Genomic DNA, 23,752 nt, shown 5'->3' with positions numbered 1-23,752 from the left:
AAGTAGATTCATATTAAGTGCGAGACGATGATGGTGAGAAGCAAATCATGGACGAAAGATGGTGACTCAATAGTCCAATTTATTCAATTTATGTTTAGTTAATGGCAACAATGTCATCTTTCTGATGTTTTAATTAGTTGTAAGAGATTCATCAGAGCTTTTTATCCTGATATGACGAATCAATAAATTTTCCCCACCACCATATGCATTTCAAAGTAAAAAACAACGAATCTCCACGTTACTGATTCGTGAAGGGGAAATCAAGTCATGTTAAGGAGTTCATGTGAAAACCATTAATCTTTACAAAACAATACCTATCCAACACAAAACAAGTCAAGCGCACCTTGATCCCAACAATAGCTAGCAAAATTAGATCTCCTTCAGGTAACTGCCAATTTTCTAGTTCTTCATCACTAGTCGGAACCTTCTCCACCTCAAACAACCTATAGGTAATAGCAACACAACGCAAACTTCTTGCAGCCATATGATCGATAGCTTTCTTGAAATGTGACAACTGCAGGAAACAATGACCTTAATAGACAGATGATAGCAACTAAATTTTTTTAAAGAATGCTTCGCGATATATAAAGATGCGGAGTTCAACAATAAACATCTGATAGAGGTTAGCCACCATAGCTTTGTCAAATTTACTGGTCTCATCATAACATCTACTGCTCAATAAATATTATCTTGCCAGCTCTAGAAAATAAAAGTCAATCTAACGTGGGTTTAAAAGATGGGAATCAGCTATAGAAATATCAGTAACCAAGTAAAGCTATAATCTGAGAAACCTTATCTTCATCCATCTGTATCTCGCAATCATTTGCATCAATGTAACTTGAACAAGATTCAAGTAATATTTCTGCAGCCCCTTTCCAGTGCACATGGACTTCAGAATCCGACTGCCAAAAAAAACAAAATGAGTACATAAGAGAACACATGCATTTCAATTTAGGAGGCAGAACAAACACAAATTAGTATATGCACCACCAATAAATATCTCATATTACCAATTTCAGCGCAAGACCACCTCGCTTTTTCTCAGAGTTAAATGGAAAAGTACGAATTATCACTGAATCCGACCGGGCAGCACTGAAATCCATTCCAAGCTAAATGGCAAAACAACAAAGAAAATCAAGTAACAAGAAGAAGAAAAGACTCCATGTAAAGTGTAGAGAGGGCTGGTCATCACATTTACTCCCCATTGCAGAATGGCCTTTTCCGTTGGTGATCCAGACACCTCCAGAGCACCACCACCCTGTTAGATGCCAGCCAGATAAAATATTTAAACATAAACTGAGTTGTAGAACTACAAAAGTACAGCTAGTATTGTCAAAACAGTCTGTAACTAAATAGATGACAAGACATTAGGCCAACATGGATCCACTATATGCTTTTATGCTTCGAACTTTTTCTGTATACAGCGTTGAGTGTTTTACTCAACTCTTTTGCAAAATTAAGGTTCATTTTACACTTCTCCCCAAATATCATTGTATTGACACGATATATCAGGTGACGACGAGGCATAAAACCATGCATAATCATGTGCTTTTAACACTGTATGAAATAGAACAGAACCCAAAACCATCCAAAAACATGTGTTTAATGCTGCATGAAATATAACAGAACCTAACATCTTTGAAAAATACTTTAAGCATTGATGGAACTTATGAGATGTGTTACAATACTGATTGAATAAAACAGTCTAACAGCTCACGAGATGATACAATTTTTTTTTGAAACAGGAACTGCAGAAGATCATAGAAAGCATCACAAACTTGGAAAGAAAATAATGGATTATGTTATCCAATGCCACTATAATCTCAGAAGCCATAAGATATTACTGGAATTTGATTAACATGTAATACAAAAAACAAAACCAATGGTCAGCTATTCCCAATAGTCTGATATAACCTACCTCAGGAACAAATACACTTCCAGTTGTGTTCTGTGCAATGCCTTCAATAAGAAGAGAAATAACCCTAGGAGGAAACAGTGACTTATTGTCCGGAGCATCAATTTTCTTTCCACAGGCATGTGCCTCAACCACGGTCATCTGTACAAAGATTAAGAATATATATGAATTCGAACCATGTGCCTCAACCACATCTGGTGTTTGCCAACCAAAATAGAAGCAGAAACAAACAAAGCTGATTAGAAAAACCTGATTCAAAGTCAAAGTCCCAGTTTTATCACTGCAAATAGTAGTTGCAGAACCCATTGTTTCACAGGCTGACAACCTTCGAACCTGCAGTACAATAGTTTTAATACGATACAAAAAAATATTAGGATAACAGCTAAGAAAGAAGCGTGGTTAGTCATTTCCATAAACTATTTAAATGTACTTACCAATGCCTTGTCAGCCATCATTTTTCTCATTGAATATGCAAGACTACAAGGTAACATTTATTAAGTGAGGGAACACGAAGAAATAAATGTCATATGCCATCAATTGAAAAGATTATTTAAAACAGACAATATTACATTATAAAACGAAATAGATCACAATGTTCTATCATAAAAGAAAGAAAAATGATACAGGACAATCTCAATATGCCTGCTCAGTTTGTTCGTAAAAGAAACAAGTTTTCTTTCCTGCACAAGCAGTCAACTTTCATCTAAGAAAAGAAGTGAATGTGGCACTGTTCATCTTTATTATTTCACAAAATCACCAATGTGGGAATCATCTGAGGTCGGTAACGAAAACACTTACGTTAGGGTAACAGCCAAGGGAAGGCCTTCTGGTACTGCAACAACTACAATGGTCACCTAAAGTTTTGTCAATAGTCAACAATCTGGAAATGAACATACATTATAACAAATATCACATAATTATGAGAATGAACACGCACTGCAACTGTGAACATTTTTACGAATCCATTTATCGCATCACCAACACTAGTTTTCCCAGCTGTGAACTCAGCACGGCCATCTGGATCTTTGGTTTGCCCTTTAAAGTATCTGCACAACCAAGAAAAATAAAATTTCTAAATACTATCTTCTGGAGAGCTAACAAGAGCAAAACAGATTGATGCACCATAGACATAATAAGAATACCTAATCAAAAGGACAAGTAGAACGACTATGGCTACTGAAAGACCAACAATTCCAATGAAAGTAGCAACACCATTTAAACGTACCTAGACATGGTAAGTTAATTTGTCAAAATTGGAATCTAAGCACAAAATATCCATAAAAATGTTCAACACATTCAACAAAATTACCTGTAATGGTGTTTCTTCACCGTTATCCTCTGATATGCTTGCCATAAGTAATCCCCACTCTGTATTTATACCCACGCTTGTTACCTAAGAAAGGAACAAAATTCCAGTACGCTATACGATTTCCAGCATAAGTGTCTATCGAAAAATTTTGAGATGATGATGCAATTATAATCATCTACAGAGGATATAGCCCACAAAATACATGCACAAAACTGCAAGCAATAAAGGAATGCTACCTTAAAATATAAAAATTTCCTTCATTATAATAATCCAATGGATTCCTACAAATCTTCGTAAACAATAAGCAGCATTCAACATAGGTAAAGTTATTCATCCCCAGCCAAAGATGTGTGTTATAAACGGTAAGTTACATGAAACAGTAGCAGGTCAGTGAAGCAGTTTAGCATCTCATACTCCAGGATCTAACATGTGATTATCGACAAAAGAACTATCATTCACTGTCTGTTTTCGCTACCAACAGATCATACGTAAAACTACTTGTGTTAACTATTCAATAAGACTAATTACATTCAGTACCAACTGGAAGATGCAAACTCACCATTAGGATTACCAACTTCACCACTCAAAGGATGTAAACAAAAAGTGCTTGCGGAAAAAATGTTAGACTAACTAGCAGTAAATGTCATATAATCATTGCTCCTTTGACACATTAAATAAGCACATCTAATTCAGCATACCATTTAAATTCTTATGTTACTTGCGGAAAAATGCAAAATGCAGAAAATAAAAAATGCATAGAAATAAAATGGAGAAAAGTACACAATATTACCAGCATGGTGCCATAACCATCAGCGACCTTGCAACCAGACATAAGAAATGGCACCCTTGTCGGGTCCTTATGAGCCTGACACAAGCAACAATTGACAAATGGTAAACATTACTCACCATGATTAACATAAAACACCTCCAAAAACAGGGCCGTGCAACCACAGTTGCACAAAAAGCTCCTTAAGCAACTATTTCGTATCCATCACATGGTTTACGAAAATGATTAACTAAGTTGCTACAAGAGTCCAGTATAACTCCTTATAACCATTTCAAATTAACTCTTTATAACCATTTCGGATATAAATTGATATGGGACAAGGGTACTATAATCACTGCTCCTTTAAAGCAAAACGTCCTCTTCGCGGTCTGACACGTTGATCAGACCGGAAGTATAGAGGTGACTCCTACAAGTTCAAGTCACCTCTAAGTTCAAGAGTGGTTCTTGTGCATGTCACACTTTGTCACTCATATTAAAGAGGTTAGAGTGACTTTCACACACATAGCCATGTGCCCGTCATAGCACTGATCTTCCGATTTTCCCACCGATGATTGTCTTTAAGACAACTATGTCATGACTCGTCCCCCGGGTTAAGCTCACATGAGCGCGATTGCACAATAAGCCCCTATAACAACTATTTAATATCGTCATTGCTCTATAAAAATGATTAGTCTAAGTTGCAATAAGAGTCTTTGTAACTTCATACGAACCATTTAAATAAACATTTTAAACCGATTAGGGATAGAGATATTGTATAAAGTACAATAGATTGTTTCCTTAAGCTTACAATTTTACTCTCCCCTGTCATACTGGATTCATCAATTGCAAGTGAGTGGCCAGTAATTACAAGGCCATCCGCAGGAACCTGTACACGTGAAAGCAATGACAAAATATATCATAATTCAAAATCTCCTACAATTTCTCTATAAAATACATGTACAATAACATTTAAAGCCATTGTTCTAAGGAGTGAGAGAGAGGGGTTCCCATCAACCTGATCTCCAATTTTGAGAGGCACAACATCACCAACAACCATCTCAAATATTGAAACTTTAATTCTTTGCCCACCCCTAATTACCTGTAATGAAATATAGAACTAAAATGGAAGAGAAAAAAGAGGAGGATAAGGTGCAAGAACAAAGTATATTTCACAACTTAACACCTACCTCCATCTGTATGTTTTGCTTCTCCTCATTCAAATTTTGAAATTGAAGAGATTGTTTGTAATCACTTATAGCTGAAAAAATTACAAATATGTAATACCTTTCATCTGTTGAAGTCAACAATATTAGAGAAATATGCATGCCAGTGCAACTTCCTATCATAGTTCTTGGTTGATTATTACTGATATTGAGCTAGTATAAGAAATTTAATTATAAGAGGAATCCTAAAATAAATCAAGGCTATTTTTAACTTTTTATATTTGAGGTCTGCATATAGTCATATTTTGAGATTGAATTTTCATGGTTATAGCATAAAGAATATAAGATGTTACTTGCTATAAAGAAGTCCGTGGGAGCAATCGTTTTCTAATACAGAATTTTGACATGGTCAATAAGATCAACAGGTAAGTTCTTTCATATTCTTGCTGAAGTCATCGATATATTATTTTTCACTTAATCTTTTCTAAGAATAATGACAAACTAGTGACTTAACATATCTACGACAAAGGCCCCAATACTTTAATCAAGTTGAAGTTTCTGATCGTGATTTCTGCCGAGTCATGCTTTTTCTGTTCTAGCGGGAGCTATAACAAATTGATAGATCAAAACAGCTTGTAGTAAATCTTATTTTATTCAATTGGTGGGAAATAAAAGTGCAGAAAAGTGACATGATGAGGTAGGAGAAAGGAACCGATGCATCAATGACTTTATAGCTGATTTGCCCATCAAATCTAATTAGAAATGGATTGCATGATTATCAAAGAAGAGACTTAGTTATTGTACGATTAATCACAAAAAATTTTGCAATATATTGGCTGGTTGGGATGTGATATGTCACAGGAATCTTTCCTATGCTAATAGCAAACCAATAATGTCAGAACATTTTACTTGGTCTGCAATAGAGACTTTTAGCTCAGTGAGTACCCTTTTTAGACATATTCCCTCACATATGCCACTTCGAGATACCGTTGATCGCTTTCTGCTTTACCAGTTCAATCTCTTTCATAGATAGTCTCAGAACGATCTGCATCAATATGAGCTTTGACTCTATTTTTTGCTGTCTTTTTCAAGAACTATCATTGGCATGTCGTTATCTCAAAATATCTCAGTCTTGTATATAATCTCCACATGCTCATCCATTGCATTGTTCATGAATTGACTTAACACACTTACAGAAAACTTGAAGCCGAGTCTAGTACGAGAGAGGTAAATGAGTTTCACAACCAATCTTTGGCACCTCCTACCTTAATTAGCGCTTTATCATATCCTTAATTCTCATTTTTTGAATTGGAGTACGTAGGAATGTTAAAAATCAAAGTCTAAAATGTTTTATGATAGGTTACAATGGACTCATTTAGCAACTTAGGTTAACCATTTCGTAAAGTGAGAACGGATACGGAGTAGTTGCTATACGAGCTCATTGTGCAGTCGCATTTGTCCGACCTTGGGCCCTGGCCGTGTCAAATGTTACCCAATGTACACTTAAATGTCCTATTTTTTTCAAGAGATCCAACATGTACTTTCAATTTGAAACCGATATTCCTAATTTAGATTGAGATACGTGACTAGGGATGGGCATAGGTCGGGTACCCGATTTATCGAGTACTTATTGTTGATACCTCCATTTGTTCAGAATACCCAACTTGTTGAGTACATCGGGTTCTGATTTTCTGTTTTCTTTGTATCAAAATACAAAGAAATGAAAAATATTGAACACGATAAAGAAATTTCATCTTGATTTTAGGTGGGCACGGAAATTCATTAAATATCAAATATGTTGTATGGTAAAGACAACAGAAACAAATAGACCTACCCCTTAAAGTTAAAAGTTTTAAAATCTTAAGGGAAGAACTAGACCGATACTGCACAAGTGCATATACCAGAGAAAGTAACACTAGGTGTAATAAGAAAGGCTTCGGCGGCCGGAGATGCGGCACGCGTTGAAGTGAACTTCACGTGAACAGTGCAGAGCTTTGTTCTTTGGATGAAATAAATTGGGCAACACTAAAAAATTTGGTCACCAATTTTAAAATTTTCACTTCTAAACCTAAAGCCTTAAATCGAATAAAAAAAAGAAAAAAATAATCAGGTACCCGACAGTTTCTGGTATAATTTTTCTACCTAAAACCCGGCCCAATTTAAATTAGTCGATCACCCAAACTACCCAATTAATCCTACCCGATCGGGTTTCAGTCGAATCGGGGAACTACCCAACCCGATTGCCCACCCTTAGTTGCCTCCATGCCAAGAAAGTTCTTAATATCTCCCAAATCTTCGATCTTGAATTATTTGGCTAGAAAACTTTTGAGCTCAAGTAACTCTTCATCATGGTCTTTTGTTAAGATGATACTGTCAACATTAACAATGAGTGCTGCCTTTTTCCAAAATGATGTGTGTTTGACAAGCATAGTATGCTCCGCTTAACAATGATCATACCCAAACTTCTTGAAAGTTCTAGTGAACCTATAGCAAAAGGCTCTTGGAGACTACTTGAGCCCGTATGCAGGCTCTAAGTTTGCACAGTTTGTTGGTGGTTGCCAGAGTATCAACTCCATAAGCTATATTTGTGTAGAGTGTTGGAATGATGTACTGATGGTTGAGTTGGGCCATAGATATTAGTATATAACTCGTTCCAACCACTTTTGAGAGGGATCCATCAGCTATTTAGAATAGTGTGGTATCTCCAATCATACCATACAATCCATGAACTTGTTTTTTTCTGAATTTACGAAGGACTCTAGTAATGAACTTTTTGTGCTAAAGATCCCACTCCAGTAGTAGTATGAATTTTGTAGCACTTCAAGTTACTCTTTTCTACGTGGATGGGAGAAGATTTTCATGATTCATCGACATAGACATGGTTTCCTCCACTTCCTTGTCAGAGGCTTCAAACATACATGTTCGCCATGTATTTTCCAGCAACAATCTCAAGTAGAAACTTGATTTTTGTAGTGAATCATGGTCTCTCTTTCTCGTCAATTATCCTTGTTGATGTGCTGGATTCCTTGAGCAACTAAGGCAGAATTTCTATGACACAAACGTAGATTCTCCGAGCATTACCTTCTTCCTGCTCTCTTCACGGCACACCTCGGAAAAAACAACTTGGACACTCAGCAAGGCCTTAACTCCCAATATTTACCCTCGAACCTCATCAAGGTTCTTTCTTGACTACTTGTCAAGAACCGTCAGAAATTTTAATATCTTTTTTTTCAACAATTTCTCTAATATTATTTGCATCATCTGGACAGCTCCATTGATTTTCTTAGATCATATCCAAATGTTGCCAAGAACAACTCAGTTGTTGTCATAATGATTGATAGAAAGATTTACAGCTCGAAGCTCATGGAGATTTGTTTCTATCTAAAAAAAATGGTTTCTACCTAGAAATTTCAAAAGTATATTATTTGCTAAAGTGATTCTTTTGCTCCATCCCAAATTTCATGCATCGTGCTAAAGAGCAAGAAACTCTAGCAACTTTCACTTGTCATGGAACTGACCAACCAAGTCATGGCCCTGCTATTTTCTATTTTCTATTTTCCAGTTTTTGAATGGTCTTCAGCCTTTGCAGGGACGACTATATCGTTGAGTTATCTTTTCCTTTCCCAAACATGTAAGTCATGATGGAATGCGGCAATTAAACATAGTTGTTCATATTAAACTTATGCCCAGTAATGGGAAGTTGAACACTATATGACACGCCATGGCTTTTGTTTGAAGCCCAAAGTACTTCTGATGAGTTTGTTTTACCGTTGCATTGACATACTCAGTCATCAGAAAGAGTACAGAGGCCTAGAAGATGCTCTTATACCATGTAATTAACTGCGAATAAAATTTGTTTACTCTCATTGTTTTTTTGACTAAAATGTAGAAATATAATTAATAAAGAAAGAATCTCTTCCTAAAAGTTTGGAGCTAAAAAAATAAAAAAATAAAAATGAAATTGACAATATAATACTTGTTAAATGTCGTCGATTGGAATATGTTATTGAGAATTGTATACACGGACTAGGAAAATCCTCCCCCCTTAAGCTGGCTTTTGGGTTTGAGTTACGTCTAAGTCTCATTATTAACATGGTATTCGAGCTCAGAACCTGTGTGATGCGTGAGACTACCCTTATAGGCCATCCGCTAATGTTTTGTAAACTTCATGCTACAGCTGTTCATTCATATGCGTGAGGAGAGTCTGTTAGCTGTCCCGCATCGGCTGTATTATGTTTTTGGAAAGTTGTATATATAGATTTGGACAATCTTCCCTTTTGAGCTAGCTTTTGAGGTTGAGTTAGATCCAAGTATCAATCTTAACAATACACAAATCCATTATTCTAGGAAACAAATCAAACCAAACCAACCACTTCCTTAGAATCACGATTTGGGTAAACATTATCTCCACGGATATTTTCAGTTTTCAAGTAAAATATTCCAAACCTATTTGTAGAAGTTACGAATAAAGCAACTTATAGGCATCCATTAGTCTAAAGTCGATAAGAATTTAAGCTGCATAAATTCAATTTCATTACTACTCTTGTAAGAAACGAAATGTTCCTACTATGTAGCTGGTTAACACAAATTTTCCTAAAGTAAAAAATGGCCATGCCACATAATATCAAGCTGCTACAGCAAACACCACAAGAGTTAAAATTTATTGCTCATAAAAATCATGCAAGTTGCAAGATGAAAAGTGAAGTAAAAATGCATACTAGCAATTAGAAATAGCTGAATATGGGGCATGCTAAAATCATTTTTATGTACTGATATACCTGTGAATACAATGACTATAAGAACTGCCAAGGCAATGCTTCCTCCATCATACCAACCTTCTTTTATACCCTAAAAATGAACAAGGTTCTGATGAGTCAATAAAAATGAATCAAAGATAGAATTTTAGAAGGATCCTTACAGTATTCCCCATAGTTGTCTAGAAACTACAAAGGTAAAATATTGTAAACCAATTAAAATGGATAAAGAAAATGATAGTTCTAGTATTTGGTTTATGGCACCGCAAGAAAATGATTGGTGACATGTTACATCATTAGGCAATTTATTTCTATCTGCTAACCTAAAACAATCAAGTCTATGGATGAAGTGCTACAATATTAAAGATTTGTTATAAAAAATATACTTCTCAATAAAGAATGCTACTTTAACAAACGACCGACAGAAAAATCTATTACAACAACAATCTAGCCTTTATTGCACTAAGTGGGATCGGCTATATGAATACTCCTACGCCATTGCGCTCTTTTCCCTACTACATCCTCATTATATTTAAACGAATTTTATCCCGTTTTATCGTTGTTAACCGAGTTTTCTTCGTTCTCCATCTTCCTCTGTTAATGTGAATTACTGTTATGGTCTCACATCCTAATTGAGCCATTCTTTTTCTTATCTTTTCCATTCTCCTATATTTGCGCATCCACCTTAACGTCATCATCTCGGCGACTCATCTTTTGTTCATTTACTCGGTTCATAGCCCAAGATTTCACTCCATATAACATAGCAAGTCTTACTACCTTTTTGTAAAACTTCTCCATAAGCTTTGGAGGCATTTTACAATCACGAAGAAAAACTAAGACATTCTTCCATTTTAACCATCCTGCTTGTGTTCTATGTAGTACATCTTTATCAAACCCTCATCCTTTGGCAAAAACGGTCCTAGATACTTAAAGCTCTCATTGAGAAACTTGTCATGCCCCATCCTAACCATGTCTTACTACGTCTAATATTGCTAAAATTAAATTCCATATATTTTGTCTTTACCCTACTATGCTTAGAACTTTTTACTTCCAATGTTTCCCACCAAGATTCGAGCATAGAATTTACTGCTTCACATGTCTCACCTACCAAGACAATGTCATCTGCAAACATGTACCTAGGTAATGTGTCCAATGAGTTCATTCATGACTAGCATAAAAAAATAGGGACTTAGTTGGTTATAGATGTAATACAATCTTTATAGGAAACTCTTCGGTTATTCCACTTGTAGTCTTCACTTTTGTCATTGCGTCCTCGTACATATCATTAATTGCTTCAATATATGCTATTCTAACACCATTTTTCCAATAATTCTCCACAGAATTTCTCTTGGTACCAATTCGGTACTAGTTTCCAAAAAGAAAAAAGGTTGTAACGAATGTTGCAACAACTATGTACAAATCTTTAGATTCCAATAGAAACAGAACCAGTATTCACTTAATCCAACAATCTTAGGTTATTTGAAGAGCAAAGAGATTTATAAACTTTACCTCTGTTTTTATACCTAGAGCCAAGGAAGCAGCTGCAGCCACCATCAAGATGATAAGCGTAGTATCACGACATGCTTCCCACACAAACCTCTGTAGGGGAAAGCAAACCAGAAAAGAAAGCCATCATCGAATGTACAAAATAATGTTTTACTCTGTTAACATTAGAATAAGCATTCCTACCCAGAAACTTCTTCCTTTCTTCCTTGGATACGTGTTTGATCCAAAAGCTTTCTTCCGGCTCACGAGGTCAGTCTCATCATTTGATAAGCCTTTCTCTGGATTGGATTTTAACTTCTCAGCTGTTCCTTTAACCTGGTGTGAATGGGAAACAAGATATTAAATCAGGGTGTAACATAAAGCATCAACAAAAAGATAACACTAAATAAACAAGAAAGGGTAGATGCCATTGCAGGGAACTTGCCCCTCCAATACGCTGAAGAAGAGAAAGATCATGGTTCCTGGAAATTGCAACCATTTCCTCAGCACTTATACCAAAATCCCCAATTCGAGTCGGGCTTGAAGGTACTTTAGAAGTAACTTGAACTACAAAAGGCAGAAATACAACCGCATTAATAATTACGAGACAATACTATGATCGTCCAAGAAACAACAATCTGCTCGTCCAAGAAACAACAATCTGCGGGGATCACATATCAAGATAATGTTCGTGTGAAAACAGCCCAAAAGAAACACGGAAATTAAATATTTCACATACTAAATTCATAAGCAAACCCAAATCAAAGAAAATGACAATGATAGGACATTAAACACGTCTTGAGCCATTCCATTATCTGGTGTTAACATAGCTCCCGTAATTAAACAAAATTTGCCAGTAAAATGGTAATTATGGGTCATAAAAATGAACCATGCCTTTTAAAACAGCACCAATTTCATAGACACAATGTTGAAAGAATGTCCAATGGCATTATAGTATCCAAAGCAGATATTCACTATTAACGTGATGAATAACACAAAAAATTACCCTTTTTCCCTAGCCCTGCCGCTTGGAAAAGAACTGCTGCCTGGTCAAGCATTTATTGATTAACACTTACTCAGATGAGCATATATGTCTGAATTAAGAGTAAGAAACATAATTTACTCGAATGACTTGAGCATGCATTCTAATCTTAGCAATCAATTGCTTCCTCTCTTCTTCTTTCTTCAAGTCTAGTGTATACCGAAATCGTCGAGAAGCATTCAGTACAAGTGCAGCTTGCTGTAACAGAAACAATTGGTTTAGAAAAAGGAATAAAACTACCATCGTCTCAACTTTCAAAAGTTGGATTGATGACTAATTTCCCAGATATAAATAAGCATACACCTAATGCAAATTCAAAGAATTCTAGACATGAAAATACATATTAAATAAATTTTAGTTAGTAATTTAAAGTTTGAAAGTCGAAGTTTTACTCGTATTTTACAGGGTATATCATAATATTTATACAAGTAAATGGTGCAAATCAGTCACAAGGAAAAAAAGGATCAACCTTAGCTAACAGATCTCCTAGAACTAGGATTCCAAAATTAGCCTGATCTACTCCCTATACTTCCTCTCTATATATCTATAATAAAGTATTAGAGACAGCCTTATCANCCCCCCCCCCCCCCCCCTCGAGCGAGACACGGATATTTTACATCACAACTTGTGACCTAGTTCCTCAAAGTTAGTTCTTGGAAGAACGTTACCAAGTCTAGGATTGAGATCTTTTAGGCGTATGGACCAATTGTACAATTGCCTTCTCAAGTCTTTCTTAAATGAAATTCCGTTCTGTCTCGATGCATTTTGTCCTTTCATGATGTACAAGGCTCTTTGCAGTACTTATGGCAGCTTGATTGTCACAAAAACATCCTAATAAGTCTCTCAATAGCTACTCCCAATTCATTCAGCGATCTTTGTATCCAAATTTTCACAGGTACCAAAAGCTAAAGATCTAACCTCTGTTTCTTCACTACTCCTTGAGACTTGGACTGATTTTTATTTCTCCAAGTCACAAGATCTCCCCCATACATAGGAACTGCATCTCAGAAAACTTCATGTTATTTGGCATTATTCTTTTCGTACATCATTGTTAGGCGTGTCCATTACCTTATTTACCTAATGAAATAATCCAATGCAAAAAGAATGGCAGATCGTTTAAGAAATTATATTAAATGCATAAATGAATGTCCCAAAACACTCTGGAACATTTCAATCAAAAATCTCGACATAAAAAGGTTATCAGAAAAAGAGAAAAAAAAATTGAAATTATAGGCAATCTCCTGCATAGACTGAAACAAATTATTCTGAGTCGTGTACCACTACAGAATGCAGTCAGAGACTTAGATTACAGTAGATTTATCTTTGGGAAAATGTATAACTATCATCATGATTCAGCATTATAATTGCACACTAATCTTAATTGAAAAGTCCTCCGAAGCTATCATTTATCAGAAAAGAGTTGCATAAATTTCATTTTAGGTTATATCACAGCTCGTTCAAACACTTCGAGGACATTTTAGGATCATATTGTAAGCGGGTTATTACTTTAAAATTTATATTCTCTGTGAAAACCATTTATTCATGCTATATGTTTTTAAAACACGAGACTTTTGCAATCTGTGAAATAATTACTAATTTGGCACTGAATGAATAATGGAACCAAATGGAAAGGGTATGACGTATTATGGCTCCCAACAACTCATTATCGGTTAGTAACCTCACCTCTACAAAAGTTAATATAGGGGGCTAATATTAGTTAAGCCACGAGTGACAGAGTGATGCAGCATAGATTTAGGATTCCTTAATTAATTAATTTCCTATTAAGATTAATTTTTATTTATTAGTTAGTTTCCTGCTCAAACTAGTTTTTTCTTCATATTTTGTTGCATGACCGAATTAGGTTCTATAATACACCCTATGTATAGCTAGTCTTAAGTCGTGTTAAGCAAGTTCTTTTCATAATAAAACTTTTGAGAGTAAATTTATTTATCTTTTGTGTGTCTACAGTATTCTTTGAATAATGAACACAACTTATCTTCCTATTTTCCAGCTATTCTTCCAGAATAAACGGATTACAAAATTCCCTCATATTACACTTCCCCTACGTCACATAGGCAATTTAGGGGACTTCAATATAAGATTCTGTTACATAAATAGGTTATGGGTTCTGCTTGTTATTTTTTACTATTTTGCCTGAACTGTTTCATGCGGTGTCAAAATTATTTCTGTTTACAGCTTATTTTCAAATTGTGATGAAAATTATCCCTACTAGCTCATAAGTTTCCACGTCACTCATCTTCTTGCATATCCCTTGCCGGCAAGGGTGAAAATCAGGTCGAAGAACCAGAAAACATGGAGTTTTGGGCCTGGTGAATTCTAAACAAGACATTTCTATTCGCTGCTTCTTATTTAGGTTTTTCTGTTAGTTTGATGTTTTGAAATCCCGATTTCTGTCGTATCAACGAACAGTTTTATTTAACGGAATGAAAAAACTGATTCATGATATTTCCGTAATTTGAAGCTTAGTATTCTTTCAAGAGCATTGCTGCTGCTCACGTTCCAGTCTCGGGGTGTGACAGGAAGTACTAGATTGTCTTGCGTCACACCAACATTTCAAATTAACCGCGCATTATAACCGAAAGGAAAAATACAAAACTAAATTGATTAAACCACTACCAATGATTGACAGCCTTCAAAATAAGATAAGCGAAATTACACAAAAGAACACCAAAAGTGTGAGAAAGAATGTGATAAACTTACTCTCCACCGACGCAACCGGTCGACCGGAGCACTTTTTGTCCGGAAAATATCGAAGGGCCCTGAACCTTGTTCATCATCACGGGAATACTCTCCACGTCCACGACCACTCCCTGCTTCCAGATCATCCTCCAAGTGACCTTTCAATTCATCAGCCATTCCTCGATTTTTGTAACCGCTTTAAACTGTACAATTGCATAAACAACGCAAAGAAATGGACGAAAATCTCAAGATTCAAACAAATACAGCAAAATTCCGGCTCTACCAGTAAACTTCCTTTGTCTCATTATTTTCGATTTTTTCAATTCGCGCAATTAAATGTTTCAAAATGACATCCCATGATGCGAAACAATGATAAATAATGAGATTAAAACAAGAAAAACCTGGAATTCTGCAATGGGGAGCTGCAGTTGGTCAGTTCTCAGGGAGTGGAAACTAGAGGAGGGAAACTACCACGAAACTTCATAACCGATTTATTCGATTTTATTGATTAATATATATATATATTTTTTTTTATCTCCGTCCTAATAATTAAATAATTGAACTTGCCGTATAACTAACACAAAATATTTTTACACTATCATAGTCTACATATGTTTTTTCTGATGAAATTTAATATAAAAATTTTAAAATATAAAACAAATATATGATATTTGATAATTAAATATTTTAGATTCGATTCTAACATATGATATTTCTGTGCTCAAACATGTATCACAAATTTTGATATTAATAACATATCTTTTTCGGATGAAAATTCTGTACAAAATTTTGAAAATTTGTTTCAAATTTGACATTAATATATGATTTCTGAGTACCCAAACATGTATAACAAATTTTAGTATTGATCAAACATCTTTTTTCAGATGAAAATTAGGTATAAAATATTGAAATTTTTGATAATGATATATTTTATATTTGAGAAGTTTAAGATCTGACATTAATATATGATTTTTTTTAGTATTCAAACATGTATAGCAAATTTTGGTATTGATAAAACATGTTTTTCGAATGAAAATTAGTGCAAATCATTAAAAATATGGTATTAATATATGATATCTCTCATTATACTCTTCAAATCAGGTACTAATATATGATATTTGGGCACACAAACAAATATAGAAAGTATTGATATTAATATAATTGTTTCAATTTTATACTTAAAATTTAATATTTTGCATCATATCTAGAATAATTTGTTATGCTATAGCATATATATGTTCCATATTTTCAATATTTTGTACCGAAATTCATCAATACTAAAATTTCGAACCGATAGAGATTGAACATACATTTAAGTTTACTGCTGGGGATTTAAAAGCAAATCTTCCCTTCTTTATGTGATATGTAAAATGATGTCAATTTCAACTAATTACTAATTATACGTACCTATGTACATCATTGGGCTCGTATCATGAGAATCGAATGATAAAAAATTTATGATATGAAAATAATAAATTAAAAGATACTGATAGTATAATTATTTTAAATTTCAGTTATTATAAAATCGATTATGGACAAAATTAGGAAAAAACAAACTATGTCCTAGTCCATCGATATATTTTTAATGTGTAAAATACTCATCATCAGAATATTTATTTTACTATGAAAATAAATACGTATTAAATAACGAAAATATCTAAATCGTAAAATACCCAACATACTATTATTATAACAATGAGTTAGTAATGTATACGGTAATTTAATTGACTATAAAATAAATTATTGTACTAAATAAAAACGACTATACAAGCATACAGCGTATATTCATAACTACTATTTAATTATTATTAAATAAAAATTATTTATTCAATACATCCCAAAATAATAATTTTTTAATTTCATTAATTAATTTAAAATTATATAATGAACATAACTCAAAAAATTGAGACTATTAGCTTTGAAATATTTGCATCATGCCTACATCAGAAAAATGGATTTAAAAATGAAATGAAGCGTCGGTGCAAATTAATTATAAAATTTTTAGAAATTTTATATATTTAAAATTACACTGCGAATTGAGATACAATGCATGTTGACTTTTAATAACAACAATATTCATATTACATTTATGTATTTAATATTAATATATACTTATTAAAGATATATTTATTAAAATTACACTAAAAAAATCTAGATTTTCCTTTACCCTCGATTTCCACCATGTTTGGTGGTAAAGAGAATCTTAAAGAAAAACATTCGACCTCACCAAACAAGATTTTGACAGATCCAATTATTTTTATTAATTTTATTTATTCTGTCATTTTTATAAATTATTATTGCTGAAAAGACACTAATGGTCTATATATTTTCTAGCACTTGGTTCTAAATTTAAGATAATAAAACTCAATTATAAAGAACAACTCGTCCACGACTCAAAAAATAACAAAAATACAAACAATTAATGATAGGGCCTAAATCTTGGATGGTACAATAAATGTGTAGGCACATCCCAACATCATATTAAATCGGGAATTGGTTGGCCGCAAGAAAAGTAAGTAAACACGCTTTTGAACGTGTGATGCACATGATAGCTAGAATTGAATCAAGTGCATGAATGGCAGCTCTAGTTTCTATTAATGGGCAGTTATCGTCACAAAGAAAAGTTGGTATTATTTAAACACGTTTTTAAGACAAAATATGTGGTAACTAATTTAATTAACGATGCCAAGGGTAGAAACAAAAAGGCTGGCGTTCAAATATTATATAAACAATAAGTTTTGGTTATCAGCCGTACATAATTGGAGACAAGTCAAGAATTATATAAAGAGAAAAATGAATGTCATTAGAGATTATGATTGGTGCAAATATGGTGGACATGGATTCGATATTTTAATTTTGTGGTCATTAATAAAGGGTATTTTAAACATTAGTACAGATAGACATCACCGGAATCATGGGACAAAAAATGTGAAAAAATAATGATGCATGGGAATAAGTAGCTTATTAATGAAACGGGCGGATCCCATGATTTTCGTGGCAAGCTTCCTCCCTGTCCCTTTAGTTATTAGGTAGGGAATTTAAAGCACATTTCAAATTTATAAATAGGTTTAAATGTTTTCAAATATAAAAATTATTACATTTTTTTATCATTCGTTTCAAATATATAGTTTGGTTTCTATATTTAATATTTTTTTTTGTGAATCTACCATTATCATTACATACATTAAATGATTTCAACAATCCTTTTATCAAACTGAAACATTCATTAAATAAGAGTAAAATGATAAATTTAATTTTAAAATTTATTTTTTCATAATTTTTCTTAATATCTTCAAACAAACAAAAAAAAAAAATTTCACGCAAGCAACTTACTATAAGAGGAGAATTAGGATGTCGTTACTCTTAGTTTTCTTATGTGTTTTCTTGTGATTTGACCATATTTGCGTGTGCATGAAAAGTTTGAGAAAGAAGATGAGAAAGCTAGCCGCTAGTAATATACATAGAAAGAAAAAACATACAAGTAATCCAATCTTTTCTTTTAAATTAAATATAACAATCCAAACACAACCTTTTCGATTTGGATTAATAATCAATTTCTTATGTATTTCCTTTTAGGTTTAAAAAATGGATGCTGATGAATGTCCATATAATCGTATCCAGCTAGCCACAACGGTTTAATGAGAAATAAATAAATAAATAGTATGACTCCATCATATGTACCAAAAGCAGAAATTGGATTAGATCAGCAATTTTCTACTCTACTCGTATAATTTGACTCAAGGGTTACAAGTTTTGTCCTTTTAATTTAGACACTATGGATATATATTAAATTAGGGGACTAAATTATTGGCCAACAAAATATTTAGACAATAGAAGTAAAGAGTAGATCTTTTGTGAGACGATTTTACAAATTTTTATTCTTGAGACGAGTCAATTGTGCTCATATTTACAATAAAAATATTATTTTTAGCATAAAAAATAGTATTTTTTCATGAGTGACCCAAATAAAACATTTGTATCACAAAATTGGCCTGTAAAACTGTCTCACATTAGTTTTTTTTTTTTGTTTTTGTGAAATTACGATGGATAATTTAATTTTTTTTACTGAGGCATACATTACAGTACAATTTTGAAAGAGCAATATTGCAATATTTACCTCCCTAACATACAAGATGTATTAATAAAATAACATTTGACACCTTTCATTAAATAGAAAATTTTGACAATGAAATGTTAAAGTTTTTAAAAAAGTTACCATATAAGAAATAATATTTTTTATTTCAAGTTACTTTCACTAGTTACATGAAACATTTAGAAGGAAAAAAAATCGTTGTCCTAAATGCAGGGATATATGAGTTGGACACAAGCTTAATACCCATATCTAGAAAATAAGTTGATCTAATTCTATGAATGGATAATCAAAATAAATTAGAGAGTATTTGCAATCATTAAAAAAATGATTTTTCACTATCAAATAAAAAAAAAAACATCCCTAATTTTTTTTCCTAATTCGAAATTATCATTCACATCTATTCAAATAACTAAAGAGAGATATGTCTCTAATAATAGTATTTTTGCTACTTTATTAAAAAAAAATAATATGAGAATCACTTATTTATAAAAAAAAAACCGGACCTTATAAAAAATTCAAATTTTCATTTTTATTTTCAAACACTACTCACTTCTTATTTTTCTCACTTTTAACAAATGTTTTAATCTATTGCAAAAATTCCCTTAGACGAATGCAATCCATATTGTGAATACATTATATATCATATTGTGTTTGTTCAAAGTTCATATTTGATTAATGGAAAATTATTAATGTAAGTTGTTACTCTTTGAAATTGTATATTTTGGAAATGTATGCATATTTCGTGGCGTAACCTAACCTCTACGCAGTGTTTCGATCCTCTAATTAGTCAAAATATGATCTTAATATTTATTTGCACGCTGACATGAGCTAGATATTGCTTCGAAAAAGATATGTAAAAGAAGAAAATTTATTAAACTAACCAATCAGATTACCAAAAGCATATATATATCATGTAGTTCTGAAACTTACGACATTTATATAAATAAATAAATTAAAACTTCTGTTTTATAAAAAGGCGACTTCTCGTTACTCTCGAGATTGTTTGGGAATTGTCGCGTTACTCGTTCTGCGGTTGCAAGTGCGATTATCTTTTGAATATAATTATTCATCATGCAGTTTCATTTAAAAGGGAGATTAATTATATATTTTCTCGAATCTATTCTTGGATTGGATTTTCAAGCAAATAATATATTGGCCGGTGAGGGGTTTTTCTTTTCTTTTCTATATATTAGAAAACCGGGCTAGTTTTGTCGAAATGGCCCTGGTTTTTGTTTCTATAATATCCCGCCGAGTGGGCTGGTTGATTCTAATTGTTTGTTTATTTTTTGTTGTTTTGTTGGTCGATCGGTTCAACTGGGAAATAATTAAACAAAAATTGGTCATTCTCCCCAATACCTATTTTTTTTTTTTTAATGAGAGAATAACACATATTAAAGTAGAAACTCAAAAATAAATTGTGTTAGGAGAAAATAAATCATGTGAAGACAAAAAAAGCCTTGATATTTGAAAAAATTAAGGCATAAATCACGTAGAATTTCGAGTCTGCCACTTTTTTTGACACTTAAATTTAAATGTGGTCAATTCACTAATAATAATAAATGTGGGGTCTACGCTTCTTCTTTTTTTCAAGCCTGGTCTACACTTTTTATTTGGGCTGACAATTTCTTAGATGCATGTATCATTTTATTTATGTTTTTAAATACCTCAAATACACCCTTGTTCACTCTCAGAATACACCTTTTTATATAAATTTTATTTTTTAAAAACCAAAGTTTAATATTTTTACACATTTAGTGTATTTTTACATTTTTTTAATTTGAATATTTTTATTAAAAAAAATTAATAAAAGTCATAAAATTTTCAATTGAATTTCTAATTTATATAACAAGAGTACGTATCTAACAAAGAAAACAATTGCATGTACATTCACATGTACGGTGTACCCGTTAGTCTTCAGTATCTATGTTTTTTATTTATTTAAAGGGTAAAAGCTCAGTTTTAATATGCTAACTTGGGATTTTTATTTTTCTTTTTTGACTTTTTGCCCGATTTTCGTAGGATTGCTTTATAAGATGATGAAAGTTTGCTAACTTGTCAAATATTATATCAACATTATATCAGTCATTTTTATCCCTTTTTTCACAATAACCTGAACACATGGTCAATAATTTTATGTAGATGACATATAAATCATTTGACATCAAAATCTTAATTTGTTTGAGACGAATCCTCGAGTTCGAAACCCACATATCTCCTCTTAAATTAAAAAGGAAAAAAGAAAAGTCAATAATTTTATTTGGAAATTAAAGAAACTACACTATAGTAATAAGGGTACATAGTCCGGTGCATTAAACGTTGACTAATGGGACCGAATACAGCAACTCTTCAGTTTTCAAGGAGATCTATCGCAATTAATGCAAGATTTAGCCAATGAACAAGGCTCGTCTTTTTTCCAATGATATGTCAAATTTTAAGGCAAAACCAATGTTTAGGCTTCCGAAATAAACTTTTTAAATAATTTTTAGTAATTTTTTATTTGGTAATAAGTTAACTTGTGAATATTTTGATATTTTTTTAGTTATAAATTTTCCAGTTTGGGTAAAATAATTCAATTATATTTTCATCCTATAGTTAAACAAACCTCTCTGCTACATCAGAACAGATATAATCTCCCTCCCCAACTCTTTCAAACTCAAAGAATGAACCGTTTAGCCGAAGAACTAGCTTGAATTCAAGCGCTCGACTAATTATTTACAGTACTAAATTAATTAGCCACGTTCGATTCAATCATGCAAAAACAAAATGCATCGAATTAAGATTATCGGCAAATCATATAAACGTAAAGATGATGTTTTTACCTTGTATATGAATGTATCAAGTCGACTGGAACGGTCTCGGAACTTATGCAAACGCAAGCAAGTGAAGTGAGTGGAAATGGACTAGGAATTATTGCTGGATATATATATAATTAATTATGTAAGACTTCAGTATATTATATGACTGTCTTTTCGGAAATTTCCTCGAAAAAACAGACCATGCTTATATAATAATAACAATAATAATAATAATAATAATAATACGGCCTCCCAAACTTTCTATAGGCGTGAACAACACATGCATTGTTTCCTCGAAGTAGAGATCACGTCTGTTTTGTAACTGGGGCTTCGTACAATTTGTTTCGAACGTAACTATTTTTATTGATTTTTTTGAAAATAATCGATTTAGATTATATATCAGAGAAATTTATTGTGTTGTCTTGATAATTTTGTTAGTTGTCTAATATCGGTTGGATAAAATACCCGAGAGTTACATATATGGGCTTGGACAATTCTCTCCATTTAGCTAACTTTTGGGGTTGAATTAAGTATAAAATTCAACTTTAACATGATATCAGAATACAAGTTCCACGGTTATATATTGGACTGTCTATAGTTGGATCACCCGTTCTGCTCATAGTTGGGTCATTTGTTAACTTCACGTTCCAGATGTTCATTCCTGGGCGTGAGAGGGTGTGTTAGTTGTCCCACATCGGTTGGATAAAATACCTGGGCGTTGTCTATATGGACTTGGATAATCTTCTTATTTGAACAAATTTTTGGGGTTGAGTTAAGTCTAAGTTCTAATTTTAACAAATTTTTAGGGTGGTATTTTCTCTAAAGATTTCTAGCTAAGCTGGTATGGACCAAGGTCGACATCGTTGCTAGATTCAACATCAAGACAGCTCGCATGACTAGACTATCCTACCGAGCATTTTCGCATCTGTTTAAATATTCTCTATAATTTCTTTTAGAAAAAAAGGTCTAATTATTATTTCCCTCTACAAGTATACATAATTGTTTGCTGCGGAGCATGAAGTCATGGATCACTCATTGCTTCCAAGTCTTTGCTTTCCGACAGTACATTTATGTCTATCATGGGATGAGAATGGTATCTTGCTTTGCCATAAATTATTTTGATTAATTAAATTAAAGGAAAATATATTTTTCGTGAAGTAAAGGACAACTGTTCTTGTTATGGTAAATTGAGGAGAAATTTCCGCCTGCTTTTAAAAAAAGGTTTCATACGTATAGGAGGTTGGTTTCTTGACAGAATAGATAGAGCAACAACTAGACAAAAATATATGGCTTACTTTATTACATGAAAAATTTAAAATATCACAAAAAATTTTATGAAACCATCTCACATCTTACGAGTCAATTTTGTAAGATAGATATCCGAACCAATCCAGTTCATGAAAAATATTATTTTTTATGTCAAAAATATTAGTTTTAATGTAGTTATGGATCAGGTAAACTCGTCTCACGGATATAGAATGGTGAAACCATCTTACATGAGACTTACTCTTATAATATTTTTATCCTGAGAGGTGTTCGAGTTGGTGGACTATCTGACTAATAGTTAGAAATTCGATTTTTCCTACCAAAAATTTCTTGGACGAGTATGTCATACATAGTTTGCCTAATGCTGTTTATGTGGCTAGTGTAATTTGCAGCTATTGCGTTAGCCCGAAGATTTATCCTATATACCTTTTATTAGGAAACATGTTAAAGATTAAAACATAGAC

The 23,752-nt window shown here is 32.8% G+C and overlaps 1 protein-coding gene across 4 annotated transcripts in view; it reads right to left on the bottom strand.

Annotated features, from left to right (window-relative positions):
* Positions 1-22,169, bottom strand: part of LOC140971519 (calcium-transporting ATPase 10, plasma membrane-type) — a 29,367-nt gene extending 7,198 nt beyond the window's left edge. Inside the window, exons 1-22 of one of the 4 annotated variants that reach the window (XM_073433817.1) lie at positions 22,047-22,169; positions 15,156-15,337; positions 12,516-12,632; positions 12,399-12,438; positions 11,838-11,959; positions 11,597-11,728; positions 11,417-11,506; positions 9,932-10,001; positions 5,178-5,248; positions 5,006-5,089; positions 4,799-4,876; positions 4,015-4,089; positions 3,225-3,308; positions 3,058-3,140; positions 2,853-2,961; positions 2,714-2,769; positions 2,350-2,392; positions 1,919-2,248; positions 1,193-1,258; positions 1,011-1,109; positions 792-902; positions 344-514 (exon numbers count right to left, since the gene is read on the bottom strand). In XM_073433817.1, the coding sequence (XP_073289918.1) occupies positions 344-514; positions 792-902; positions 1,011-1,109; positions 1,193-1,258; positions 1,919-2,248; positions 2,350-2,392; positions 2,714-2,769; positions 2,853-2,961; positions 3,058-3,140; positions 3,225-3,308; positions 4,015-4,089; positions 4,799-4,876; positions 5,006-5,089; positions 5,178-5,248; positions 9,932-10,001; positions 11,417-11,506; positions 11,597-11,728; positions 11,838-11,959; positions 12,399-12,438; positions 12,516-12,632; positions 15,156-15,311 (2,187 nt within the window). In that variant the 5' untranslated portion in view covers positions 15,312-15,337; positions 22,047-22,169. The other 3 variants (XM_073433816.1, XM_073433818.1, XM_073433819.1) reach the window with 3 other exon arrangements.
* Positions 22,170-23,752: the final 1,583 nt, after the last annotated feature.

The sequence above is a fragment of the Primulina huaijiensis genome, chromosome 2 (assembly GCF_012295235.1).
Source record: "Primulina huaijiensis isolate GDHJ02 chromosome 2, ASM1229523v2, whole genome shotgun sequence".
NCBI lineage: Eukaryota > Viridiplantae > Streptophyta > Magnoliopsida > Lamiales > Gesneriaceae > Primulina > Primulina huaijiensis.
This window is presented reverse-complemented; position numbering and strand designations above follow the sequence as displayed.